Source organism: Aspergillus fijiensis (genome assembly GCF_003184825.1).
Source record: "Aspergillus fijiensis CBS 313.89 unplaced genomic scaffold BO72scaffold_13, whole genome shotgun sequence".
NCBI lineage: Eukaryota > Fungi > Ascomycota > Eurotiomycetes > Eurotiales > Aspergillaceae > Aspergillus > Aspergillus fijiensis.
In genome coordinates, this window is record NW_024468989.1 from 5,562 (window position 1) to 17,519 (window position 11,958).

Genomic DNA, 11,958 nt, shown 5'->3' on the forward strand with positions numbered 1-11,958 from the left:
TTACAGTCTCGATTTTACAGCCGACAGAAACTATATTTTCAAGTTTAAATAATATATAGATATAATTTTTTTTACTTATATAATCGATATAAATTTTATCTCTATTATAGTTTTAAACTCTTTGCTATAGCTGATTACTATTAATTATTATACCAAACTTAAAAATATTTTAAAATTTAATACCACAGTAGTTTACTATATAATTTTTAAGTTTCAGAACTTACTCGAAAACCTTATATTAGTAATACTAGAGATACAAAACAAGTTAAAATTTAAGACTAATACTATTATAATAAAAATCTTAAAAATCGGTATTACAGTTTATAGTATACCGGAACAGTAAAAAGCTCTTAAAAAGATAATAGCCAGATTCCCCGAAGTATAAACAAATAACAATATTATTAAGATTTTAATAGATTAATAGCTTCGTATTTTCTTATATAAAAAATAGAAGAATAAAATCGGTAAAACAGTAAAAGTTTATAAACTTAATTCTATATATTAAAAAATTATTAATAATATTTTTAATAAGCTGTTAAAAACTAACTATATAAATTAATTAGATAACTTTACTTCTTCAGATATCCCAGTCTTTGTTATTACAAAAATAATTATCGATAATACCGAACAAAAGTTATTAAAACTACATCCAGTAATCGATATTTATATACTAAATATATTAGCAATTCTAAATATATATTTAGTACTAATTTAGATAGAAATTATAGCAATCCTTATTAGTACAGTATATTTTTTAATTTTTAATATAATTAAAATATTTTACTAATAGCCAGTTTATCCGAAAAATTAGCAATTTACAGGCGTTATATTTTATTATAAATAAAAATTTCTTAAGATTTGTTTTATAGACTATTTTAACTTGATACTATATATCTAATACTAAGTAGAAGATCTTTTTCAAATAATAAAAAAATTTATATATATCTATATAAACAATTTTATTATATTCTTAAAGATATTTAAGAATTATTTTTAATATCTTAAATACTTTTTTAAGAAATATTAGAAAATAAAAATCACTTTTTTATTCGATAAATTCTTTCTCGGATTTTTATCTATTAAAATTTTTGGATAAAATATAAATATTTTTAATATAATAACTACCGAAGTAAAAATAGCAGTAATCTTAAAGCTCGATTTTTTAAAAATATTAATAAAATTAAACTACTTTATTAGTCTGATAAATTAGTTAAAAAACTATATATTTTTTTATACAAAAATAATTTATTTTTTTTAATAATATAAGATCTTACTTATAAAAACAATTTCCGAGGGTCTTAATAAAACTGTATATAAGAATTATACGGTGAAAGCTTTACTAACTAATCTAATAAATATAAAACTTTAATTTTTTTATATAATAAAGGATTTCTTCTATAAGAAACTAGTTTTTGTATATTTCGACAAAACACAAATATTCTATATTAACATTAATATATTAAAAAAGAAAGAAATAAAAATAATACTTTTTTATATTTTTTTAAATAATAAGTCGAGTTTAAAATATAATATAATATAAACTCCGACCTTAGTTCTATTAATATATATTATTTAACCAATTTTTTTTTTTAGTCGAGAGTTTAATAGTATAGAATATAACTACTAACCTACAAAACTTAAAATATCAGATTTATTTTAAATAATCTAAAAGTATAGATATTTTATACAGGCTGTCTGAAAAATAGTAGTATATACAGACTATTAAATAATTAAACTACTTTTAAAATAAATCTTTCTAATATTAATATTAATAATATAACTCAACTTAAGATTTATCCATACAGCATAATATTTTTAATTTTTTTACTTATTTATAGTCTATAAATTTAGAAGACTATATTTTATTTTTAATATATTTTTAAAACTATCATCTTTTGCTACCGAAACTGCAGATAATAACAAGTTTTATTTAAATATACTTTAAAATAAATCTACAATACTATTAGTCTATTTTACAGAAAATTTTAAGAATCGAGTATACAAAGCTTATCCGAAGAATTTTAAATAATCAAAAATTATCGACTAAATTAGAAACAATAAGATAGTTTAAATAAAAGTCGATCTATCTTTTTATATAAAAAACAGGCTATTTTTTAATATCTAGTATTTTTTATATATACCGAATACAATGCTTAAAAAAATCCTCGAAAATACGTACAATATATTTAGCTATTTAAAGAAAGATCGAATAATCGAAAACTTAAAAAAACTAACTTTTTTAAGATATAAATACTAGATAAAACAGTATATAGTATACTATTATAAATATTAAAAGAAGAAAATTTCTTAATATCAACTATATAAACAGTTATAATCTATTTTTTTATTATTAATATTTTTCTATATTCTAATTATTAATATTATAACTATACTCTCCGATGGCAAAAATAAAGAAAAATATAATATTATTTTAACTATTATTTATAAATATATAAAACATATTATAATTATACTAGGTTAATATAACTAGAATATAATATAATAGATAAGTCTATTACTCGAAAAGCTTACTTTCGATAATTAAAAAATTTTTAAAATTTTTATTAATAACCGGAATTTAAAGTTTTTATTCGATTTATAAATAGTATTATTCAAATTACTTAGTATTAAGCAGCAGTTTATTACCGTAAGTCATATTTAAGTAGATAAATAAAGTAAAAAAACTAATCAGATAGTTAAAATCTTTCTATATTATATAGTTATTTTTTTAATAGATGCGGCTGATTAGCCCAAATTGCTTTTATAATTATAAATAATTCTGAATTTCTATAAAAATATTTTTATATAATTTTTATTATATTTATTAATATATAGTATAAAGTTACCGACAATTCTAAATCTTAGTATAGCAATAAAATCAACTAATCAACCACAGAATTTTTCTATATATATAACGGCAACAAAAGTACTTTAAATAATATAAATAGATATAAAATATTAATATAATACTTAATATAAAGATATAGTATTTAAGAAAGATAATCTAATAAAACTTTATCTTTACTAAGATTATAAGATTTTAGTAGTTTTAAAAAAAAAACTTAATAATATATTCATAGGATTTTTTAAAGTTCTAGAAAAAAAATCGGTATTAATATATCTTATTAAACTATCCCCGGATTTATAAATTTATTTAATTATTAGTATTATGCATCTGGAACTATATACTAGAAAGTTAAAAAATATTCTAAAAAAAAACTTTTTCGGCCGCCGATTATCCGAATCTGATTTAATTACCGAAAACTTATATAAAATTAAGATTCTATTTAATTAACATCTCCGAAACAGTAATTTTAAGTATTTAGTAAAATAGCTCGAATATATAAATAAATATAATATCTAATATAAAAAATAAAATCTATAGAAAATAAAAAAATTAATTAAAAAATATAATTAATAATATTTTTAACTGACCGATGGCCTGAACTTAAAAAGACTAATATATATAACTTATATTTTAAAATATAGTTATAGTTGTTTAAAATAATAATAACTATTTACTTTATTTTTACTATAATATATAACATTCGACTATTTTTTTTTATATTTAATTATTATCTTTGTATAATCTTCTTTTTATATTAACTTTTATATAAATTATTTTTTTTAATAAATCTGTTTCTTTTTTTTTACTGAATTTTTATGTTATTTTTTAAGCTCAACAAATTTAAAAAAGATTATAATCGCCGATATACTTAAGTTCTCCGAGCAGAAAAAAAAATTCGAAAAAAAAAAAAATAAAAAAAGATTAGAAGAAAACTTATTTAAAATATTAAAATAATATTTATAAAACAGGATTTTACTATCTGGCTCTGTAAAAAAAAGAAATATTAAATCTTTTTAATTCTTTTTTATAATAAAATACTACTACTCTAATAAAAAAAAACTTGGTTTAAGACCGGAACAGTAATAAAAATATTAAAAAATTAAAAAAACTAATATTATCTTAAATATAGAAATAATCTAACTTAATAATTCTTTTTTTTTTTATAGACTTTCTAAACTCTACTTTAAAATAATATCTGATTCTGGATCGGACTTTGGCTCTATTTATTTTTACTTATAATTAAATAGTTTAAATTTTAAATCTAGTTACAATCCTCTTCAGTATAATAAATTTTTTAAATATAAAAAAAAGCTAATTTTCGAAGATATTATCTCTACAGCCAGTATTTTTAATATTTCCAATAATAAAATATTTAAAAAAAAAAATAATAAAAAAGCCCTAGATTATTAAGATACCAATCCGATCCCGGGTATTATACTATAATACCCCAACTATAAGATTAATAAAGAGACTTTAATTATTTAATTTATTAACTATATAATATTAATAAACCTATTTTTCTAATATTTTTAACTATTTTTAATACTATCTACTTACATCGAGTCTAAATTACTAAAATTTAAAGTTAAATAGATATAAAACACCAGCTATATTTATAAATATAAAATAATTTTTAATAATTTAATTATTTATATTTTTTGTTAGTTATAAATTTATTTAAATATCTATCGGATTATTAACTAATATAAAAAGAATATTTTTAAAACCTATCTTAATTTTTTTAATATATTGCCCGAGTTTAAGTTAAAATACAAAATTAAAAAGAAAGTTCTCGAACTATTTCTAATATAAATTAATAAAGCCAAATAAGTAGTAGAAGACTTTAACAAAACTATAAATTACTAGTAATAAAATATTATTAATTAAAAAATTAATATTCTTTATATAGTATTCGACTTACCGGACGATAAACTCCAGAAGCTAAAAAATAATATATTAGATTAAAAAAATAATATATAATAGATTAGCTATAAAAAACTATCTAGTAAAGTATATCTATATAACTAATTAAATAAGATTTAAAACCAGATTAAGATAAAGAATTATATTATTTCTGCCGCGAAGTCTTTTTCTTAATATATTAAAAACGCGAAGAAGTTCCTCGATATTTTTAAAAAAAAAGTTTAAACAGATAAAAAGATAAAAATTAAAATAAAAAAATAATAATACTCTAATTTAAATAATAATAATAAAGAATTTATATATCTTCTATTCGACGAAGAAGATATAGCTTTTATTATATTAATATTTTTTAATAATAATAATCTTAACAAGCCGAAGCTTTATAATTAGATAGTTAATTAGTATCTGATTTAAAAAAAATCTACAGTTAAAGCAACAGTTAACAACTTTACGAAAGTTTTTAATCTTAGCCCTCTACTAAATATAAAAAATATCCCTGTATCTAAAAATCTTCTAAAAAACAGATATTATATAGTTTAGTTTATTAATAATTATATATAGAGCTTCTGTATATCAGTACTTAAAGTCTACTTTTTAAGTATTAATAAATTATTTAATATAATATTCTTATTTTATTACCAACATCTGCTGTATAATATAAAGAAATAGTTTCTAAATAAAAATAAAAAAAATATTATTTTTATATCGAAACTGCTTATATAATAGTCTTTTAACAAGATAATTCGCAAAAAATTAATAAGTATTTGTTAAACTATAAATCGACTTTAGTTTTTTTATTACTTTAATATATTAATTACTTCTGCTGTTACTTTAACTTATCAATTTTTTTTTTTGTATTTTAATCTGTTTCTTATAATATTAATTTCTATATTTCTTATTTTTATTACTGTTTCTTGCTTCGGTATATATTCTTATAGCGACATGCCCTCGTCTTTCTGTAAGAAAGAGTATTATATTCGACTTCTTAATACTCTATCAGACTGGCAGAGTAATATTCTTTCTTACCGCCTTCAGACTGGCGATATTATATAGACAGTCAAGCTAGCGAACCTTAGAAGAATCAACAATCAGTTATCCATTCATCGCTTCCTCGAAGGCTCGGAGCCAACAACTATCAAGTACTATGCTAGAGTTGTGTTAACCCCGGATGCTGACCCGCTGTGGATCAAGACGCTCAAGGAGCTCGTATTTGGGCTGTGGAGAAGGAGCGAAGAGAATCCAAGGCCGTCGTACCCCAGCGGTCGAATCTTCGCCGACGAGACACGATCGAGATCCTCAAGGCCGCCTTCGGAACCGAGGATTCAGCGTTCTTTGAAGAAGCCACCCGGTGTCACAAGGGCAAGCTGTCAATGGACTTCTTCGCTTGGGCTCAGGAGCAATTCGCTTGTGAAGAAAGTTCCTTCGCTAAAGTGCAAGACGGATAGGACTTCGGTCTGCTTCGGGTCGGTCATCTAACAACTATAGATTGCATTCTACGGTCCTCGCCTACCCATACTTCAAGCAGAGACATACAGCAGTAGCGCGCTTGGTTCTCCGGACTCCATCCATTTCCGACAAAATTCGGAACTGGGTGCACAGTTCATAATCAAATACTAAACAATAATGCCGCAGCTGGAGCCAAATCAGCATGACGGTCATGCTGTAGTGGGTATAGCCATAATGTATTACAATTTTTCCTACCTTTTAACGTGGTACGTCTTTTTATATCGACGACTCCGAGATCTCCAAAATAACAAGGTTGTGGAACTCGACCAAAACACTGGCCCAGTCACACCAGAAAAGCCACTGGCATTTGTCAAGTCACTGGTTCGTCACAGTCTTGAAAATGATCTGATCCAGACCGTCTGGCAAAGGGTCGTCACCGGAGCCCCCAGCATAAGCTCATCCACATTCCACTACCTTTGGCTCCCCTTTCTGCACTCCTTCCTGCCATTCTACCAACAGAACCCTGCTCACCCATCCGTCGCAGACTTCAGCCAGACGCTTCCGGCGATCCTCTACTCCTACATTAGCAACTACGTCGGCCTGAAGCCCAGCTCGGCCACCAGCAATCTCGTCCGCCCCACGGTACAATCCTGTTGCGGCGACTGCTACGATATCAACAGGTTCCTCCGCGACCCCGTCAGTCGAGTATGGGTACAGCCCATGAACAAAAAGCGTCGCGCGCATATCCATCAGAAGCTCGACCAGGCGCGCGTGGACTGCACTCACGAAACGGACCATTCTCGCTGGATCAAAGCCAACTTGGTGGTGACCAAGACCTTTGCCCAGGTGGGGGATTCCCAGCTCGCGTGGCAGCAGAGGAAACTCGAGGCCAGTAAGCAGATCCAGAGCTTTGATCAGGTGCGTCTCGCAATCCTGCTTCCAGATGACTACGAGAATATCGTGCGCATGCGCGCGCTGGATGTCCCGTCTGAGCAGCCTGTGGCATCGAGATCTGAGTCTACCCCTGCATCGATGACCCAGTAATATCAGCCAGGCTTGTGCAATTTTCGGCCCGGATCCAACGTGCCATCGCTAGCTGGGATGAAGAGGACAGCGGAGGAGGCGGACTTCGTAGATCTGACGTTGGATGACTGAGCACGTCGTCAATTGAGTGCATTTGTAATTTCTTCGGTGACTGGAATCCGTGGCGGGATCAGGGTCTTGTTGGCTGGAACCTCCGAGTTGGCTGGAACCTGCGAGTAATTTGCTTGGTTCGATTTACAGACACATAATCTGTAAAGGCCTGAGAGCGATTTGATCTGAATATGACTACAATGCCCCGTCTGTTCTTCGGCAGACTTCTCGCTGGACATTGACGCTGGTCCCGGTACGCAAGCAGAGTAGCTCATGATTAGATCGATTTGAGTGAAACGCCAGAAGAACTGGAACTGGCTCGGGCTACTTTGTAGATAATCGAGATCCTCGATATTCACTACCCTTGTGTGAATACTCTGATGAAGGATGTCATCATTCCGCAGTTCCACATCGCGGCGGGACTTACATTCACACATCTACAGTGACTCAAAGAAATCAGAATAGCGAAAATTTGATGAAGGGCTATATACATTCACACAAAGACCCGGAAGTACAGTTCTTTCAGGGAATCTTCCAAACATAAGGCGAAAGAGCTTTGATTTCACACAGCCTGGAACATGCCACACCTACACGTTCGTCAACAAAGCATCCACCATGAAGCATCTTACCCTTCTCCTCGTGGCAACCACAGCCTACGCTTCCTGCATCAGCGACACCTTCCTATTCCCTCGCGCTGCCGGTGATCAAGCCGCCATCAACCTCTTCAACTACACCGAGCTGGGGGGACCGTTCACGTGGCACCATATAAACAAGGCCAACGCTGCCTGCTCTCAAGGGAAGCATCAATCCCCGATCCACGTCCTCAGCGAGGAGGTTGACTATGTCACATCCAGCAGCCTTGCACTCGATATCCCCGCCGCCGATGAAGCCAAGATTTCGAACCTGGGCTCAGGTCTAGAGGTAGCACTGGCGCAGGGCACTCTCACTGTCAGCGAGAACCACCAGTACCAGCTGGCCCAGTTTCACTTCCACACCCCGAGCGAGCATCGCGTGGACCAAGAGTACTTTCCGCTGGAGGTGCACTTCGTCTTCAAGGACTATGGTAAGCTACATCCCAGCCCAAATCCCCGACATCGAGTCTCTCTGAGCCAAGCCTCACATCACTAGGAACCAGCATAGCAGTGGTAGCCTTCCTCTTCCAACTCTCCTCGACTGGCGAAGCCGTTCACCCCTTCGATTACATCTTCAACCATCTCGATGACGTCGACAGGCCCGGAACATCCACAGAGACCGGATATCTCGACTTCAAATACTTGACCGCGCATCTCGTGACCCACGATATCTACCGATACATTGGCTCCCTCACGACGCCTCCGTGTACCGAGGGTGTGGCCTGGTACATCAGCGCTGAGCCGCTGCCGTTGGATGTGGTGAGCTTCAACAAGATCAAGCGGATTTTGAAGTTCAATGCTCGCTTTACTCAGAACGCCCTTGGTCAGGAGAATCTGCTGAAGGTGGCTGTCCAGGCGGTGGATTAGAATAGTCGGAGGTCTGCAGCTAGAAGAAACGGCGAATTGTGGAGCATGGGAAATATTCTGGCGAGAAATGGGTTGTGCGCTTTGACTAGCCTATCGAAGATGTTGTCATCGTACACTCAGAAAACAAACAAATCACATACTGACTTGTGCTTCTGGGCTATTGACATGGGCACTAGGATAGGAGGTGCAGTTCGGACTGTTATATCATCTCCGCAATGGGATCTCCTTCACGTGGATGTCACGTTATATAAGAGAATAGCTTCCAACCATCAAGAAGCATCTATTTGGTCACAGGGAGTGTCACCTGGAAGGGCATGATTCTTCAATTTGGCATTAGAACTGCGATGCTCCAGACTGATCAAGCATGTGCAGTTGTCTCACCAGTGCGATAGAGGTGACACAGCCTCGAATACCCCGGGTGTATCATATGCCATTCAGGCCTCGAAGAATAAGCCGGGCACAGTAGCATTGGGCGATTGGTCTGTCTCCAGATATCGGATTTCTGCACACGACGTACCATATATCACCTTTTCCCCTACTACGCAACGTGCTACGCGTGAGAGTCAATACTCAAGCCCGCGGATTCTTCACGAAGGCCCACAGAGCTGACCTCCCGCATCGTTGTCATGCTCTCGCTCAGAGCCCACCTAACCATTCTACTGCTCGCCGTTGCAGGGTATTACGGAGCGGAAACCAAACCACATAATCTGACAGAGGGGGTCTTTGGGGTCGATGCTAGCTTTGACTATGTGGTTGTTGGGGCCGGGACGTCCGGCTTCACGCTGGCAGCACGACTCGCGGAGCAGAAGCTGAGCGTGGCTCTCGTCGAAGCCGGCGACTTCTATGAGGCGGTTTGGCCTTTGGCGAAGATTCCAGGGGCAGTGATTGTCGGCCTGGGATCGAGTCCGACTGCCACCACTCCAATTGACTGGAATTTCATCACGGCCCCGGTCCCGGGCGCGAACTACCGCCAGGTACATTATGGCCGACACAAGACGTTTGGGGGTTGGTAAGAAGGCACTCGTCGCCCGACTATGTGTTTGAAAAGTATGTGACCACGACACTGACTCCGTCTAGCTCAGTATGCAACGTGATGGTATACCAGAGGTTTCGAGCCACAGGTGCCCATGCCATTGAGCCATGGATTGCTAACCGATCGCAGACCCGATAACGGCTCCATGCAACGGTGGGCCGACCTCGTCGAGGATCAGAGCTACACGTTCGATCAGGTCCTCCCTTTCTACCAACGAACGGCCACCTTCTACCCTCCTCAGAACGAGCTTCGCCCCCCCAACGCCTCCGTGCAGTATAACCCGGCCGCATACTCTCCGGCCGGGGAGCCCCTCCAAGTATCCTACCCGATCGACAGTATCCCATTCTCCAGCTGGATGGTTGGCGGAATGCAAGCGATTGGCATCAACGAGACACAAGACTTCAGCAGTGGGCATTTACTAGGTGCGCAATGGTGCCCCTTCACCGTCCGCCCATCGGACCGAACACGGAGCAGTTCGGAAGCTGCTTTCATGGGCGCCGCAGCGAACAGCGACCGTCTGGCGACGCTCACTCTCTACAAAACCACGATGGGGAAGCGGATCCTGTTCGACTCCGACAGAAAGGCTACCGGGGTGGAAGTACGCACCGGGACATCAACGTACACCCTGCACGCCAATCGGGAGGTGATCGTCTCGGCGGGGGCCTTCCAGAGCCCGCAGTTGTTGATGGTCTCCGGCATCGGGCCCTCGGAAGCCCTAAGTCGATACAACATCCCGCAGCTCGTCGATCTCCCCGGAGTCGGTCAGAACATGTGGGATCACCTGCTCTTTGGTCCGTCATACCGGGTCCGACTCATCACCGGCACGAATATCGCCAACAACTACGCCTTTGCGGCCGAGCAACTCGCCCTGTATTTCTCCGTGCGGCGGGGTCTCTTCACCAACCCATCGGCCGATTACCTGGCCTGGGAGAAGATCCCAGATCCCCTGCGCCAGCGCTTCTCCGCTGACACATTGCATAACCTGTCATGGTTCCCACCCAGCTGGCCGGAAGCAGAGGTGCGTCTTCCCATCGATACCCCTAGCCCCCCCCTTCCCTTCCCTCCGCTCCCTTCCATCGCCAACTGACTCTCTCTCTCCCCTCTCTTTGCCCCGAGAGGACAGTATATCTCCTTCCACATCTTCCTCGGCGACCTGGCGAACCCGCTGTTCGACCAACCCAAAGACGGATTCATGTACGCGTCGATGATCGGGTCGCTGGTGGCGCCCAGCTCGCGCGGGACGGTGACGCTGGCGTCGAACGACACGGACATCCTACCGATCGTGCAGCCGAACTGGCTGTCGACGGAGGCGGACGCGCAGACGGTGGTGGCCATGTACCGGCGGATGCGGGAGGCGTGGCACAGCGCGGCGATGGCGCCCATCGTGATCGGGGAGGAGTACTTCCCGGGGCCGAAAGTGCAGACGGACGCGGAGATCCTGGCGGTCATCCGGCAGACGGTCATGACCATCTACCACGCGGCGTGCACGTGCAAGATGGGAACCCGGAACGACAGCATGGCGGTAGTGGATCATCGGGCCCGCGTTTTTGGGGTGAGTGGGTTGCGGGTCGTGGATGCGAGTGCGTTCGCTATCTTGCCGCCGGGGCATCCGCAGGCCACGTGTTGTGAGTTTTGTCTCTTTCGCTACACCAGTGGTTGCCTTTCGATTGTCTAAGGGGTGAATCGAAGGTGTAAAGTTGTTGTGGATCAAAGCTGATGAGTGGGTAGATATGTTGGCGGAAAAGATCGCGGCGGATATCCTTCATGGTCCTGGAAATGGGGACGGGAATGGGGACGACGGCGACGACGATGGGGACAATGGGGACAACGGAGGAAATGGGGGAATTGGGGGTGGATGATGCTCTCCCGTAGATCACTGGGTTGGAATCTGTGTTGTGGTCATGGCGAATGTTTCGGATGGCGGGTGTTGGCGGGATAGACTTTTGACACCAAGGCAGCGAGGAAATGAAGCTATTCAACTTGTTGGATGTCATTAATGAGATTGAAGTAAGTTACTGTACTACACAGTACCGGCAGTATGTACGCCGAGAGAAGGATCGCGGGGAGATAAGGTC

At 36.8% G+C, this 11,958-nt stretch overlaps 4 protein-coding genes across 4 annotated transcripts; all 4 read left to right on the top strand.

The window, feature by feature from the left end:
* Positions 1-5,713: 5,713 nt before the first annotated feature.
* BO72DRAFT_494152 (uncharacterized protein) lies at positions 5,714-6,216 on the top strand (the record flags this gene model as incomplete). Its single annotated transcript, XM_040948436.1, has 2 exons — positions 5,714-5,729; positions 5,963-6,216. The coding sequence occupies 2 exons, from the start codon at positions 5,714-5,716 to the stop codon at positions 6,214-6,216; spliced, it is 270 nt and encodes an 89-aa protein (XP_040803293.1).
* Positions 6,217-6,451: 235 nt separating this feature from the next.
* Positions 6,452-7,261, top strand: BO72DRAFT_456984 (uncharacterized protein; the record flags this gene model as incomplete). The annotated part of the gene is made up of 2 exons (XM_040946304.1): positions 6,452-6,483; positions 6,610-7,261. The coding sequence occupies 2 exons, from the start codon at positions 6,452-6,454 to the stop codon at positions 7,259-7,261; spliced, it is 684 nt and encodes a 227-aa protein (XP_040803294.1).
* A 701-nt stretch (positions 7,262-7,962) lies between these two features.
* BO72DRAFT_505355 (carbonic anhydrase family protein) lies at positions 7,963-8,850 on the top strand (the record flags this gene model as incomplete). The annotated part of the gene is made up of 2 exons (XM_040949185.1): positions 7,963-8,414; positions 8,480-8,850. Exons 1-2 carry the CDS (start codon positions 7,967-7,969, stop codon positions 8,848-8,850), a joined length of 819 nt encoding a protein of 272 aa, XP_040803295.1. The 5' UTR covers positions 7,963-7,966.
* Positions 8,851-9,214: 364 nt separating this feature from the next.
* BO72DRAFT_475979 (GMC family oxidoreductase) lies at positions 9,215-11,854 on the top strand (the record flags this gene model as incomplete). The annotated part of the gene is made up of 5 exons (XM_040947364.1): positions 9,215-9,233; positions 9,526-9,859; positions 9,989-10,901; positions 11,007-11,508; positions 11,612-11,854. 5 exons carry the CDS (start codon positions 9,215-9,217, stop codon positions 11,740-11,742), a joined length of 1,899 nt encoding a protein of 632 aa, XP_040803296.1. The 3' UTR covers positions 11,743-11,854.
* Between the last annotated feature and the right edge of the window lie 104 nt (positions 11,855-11,958).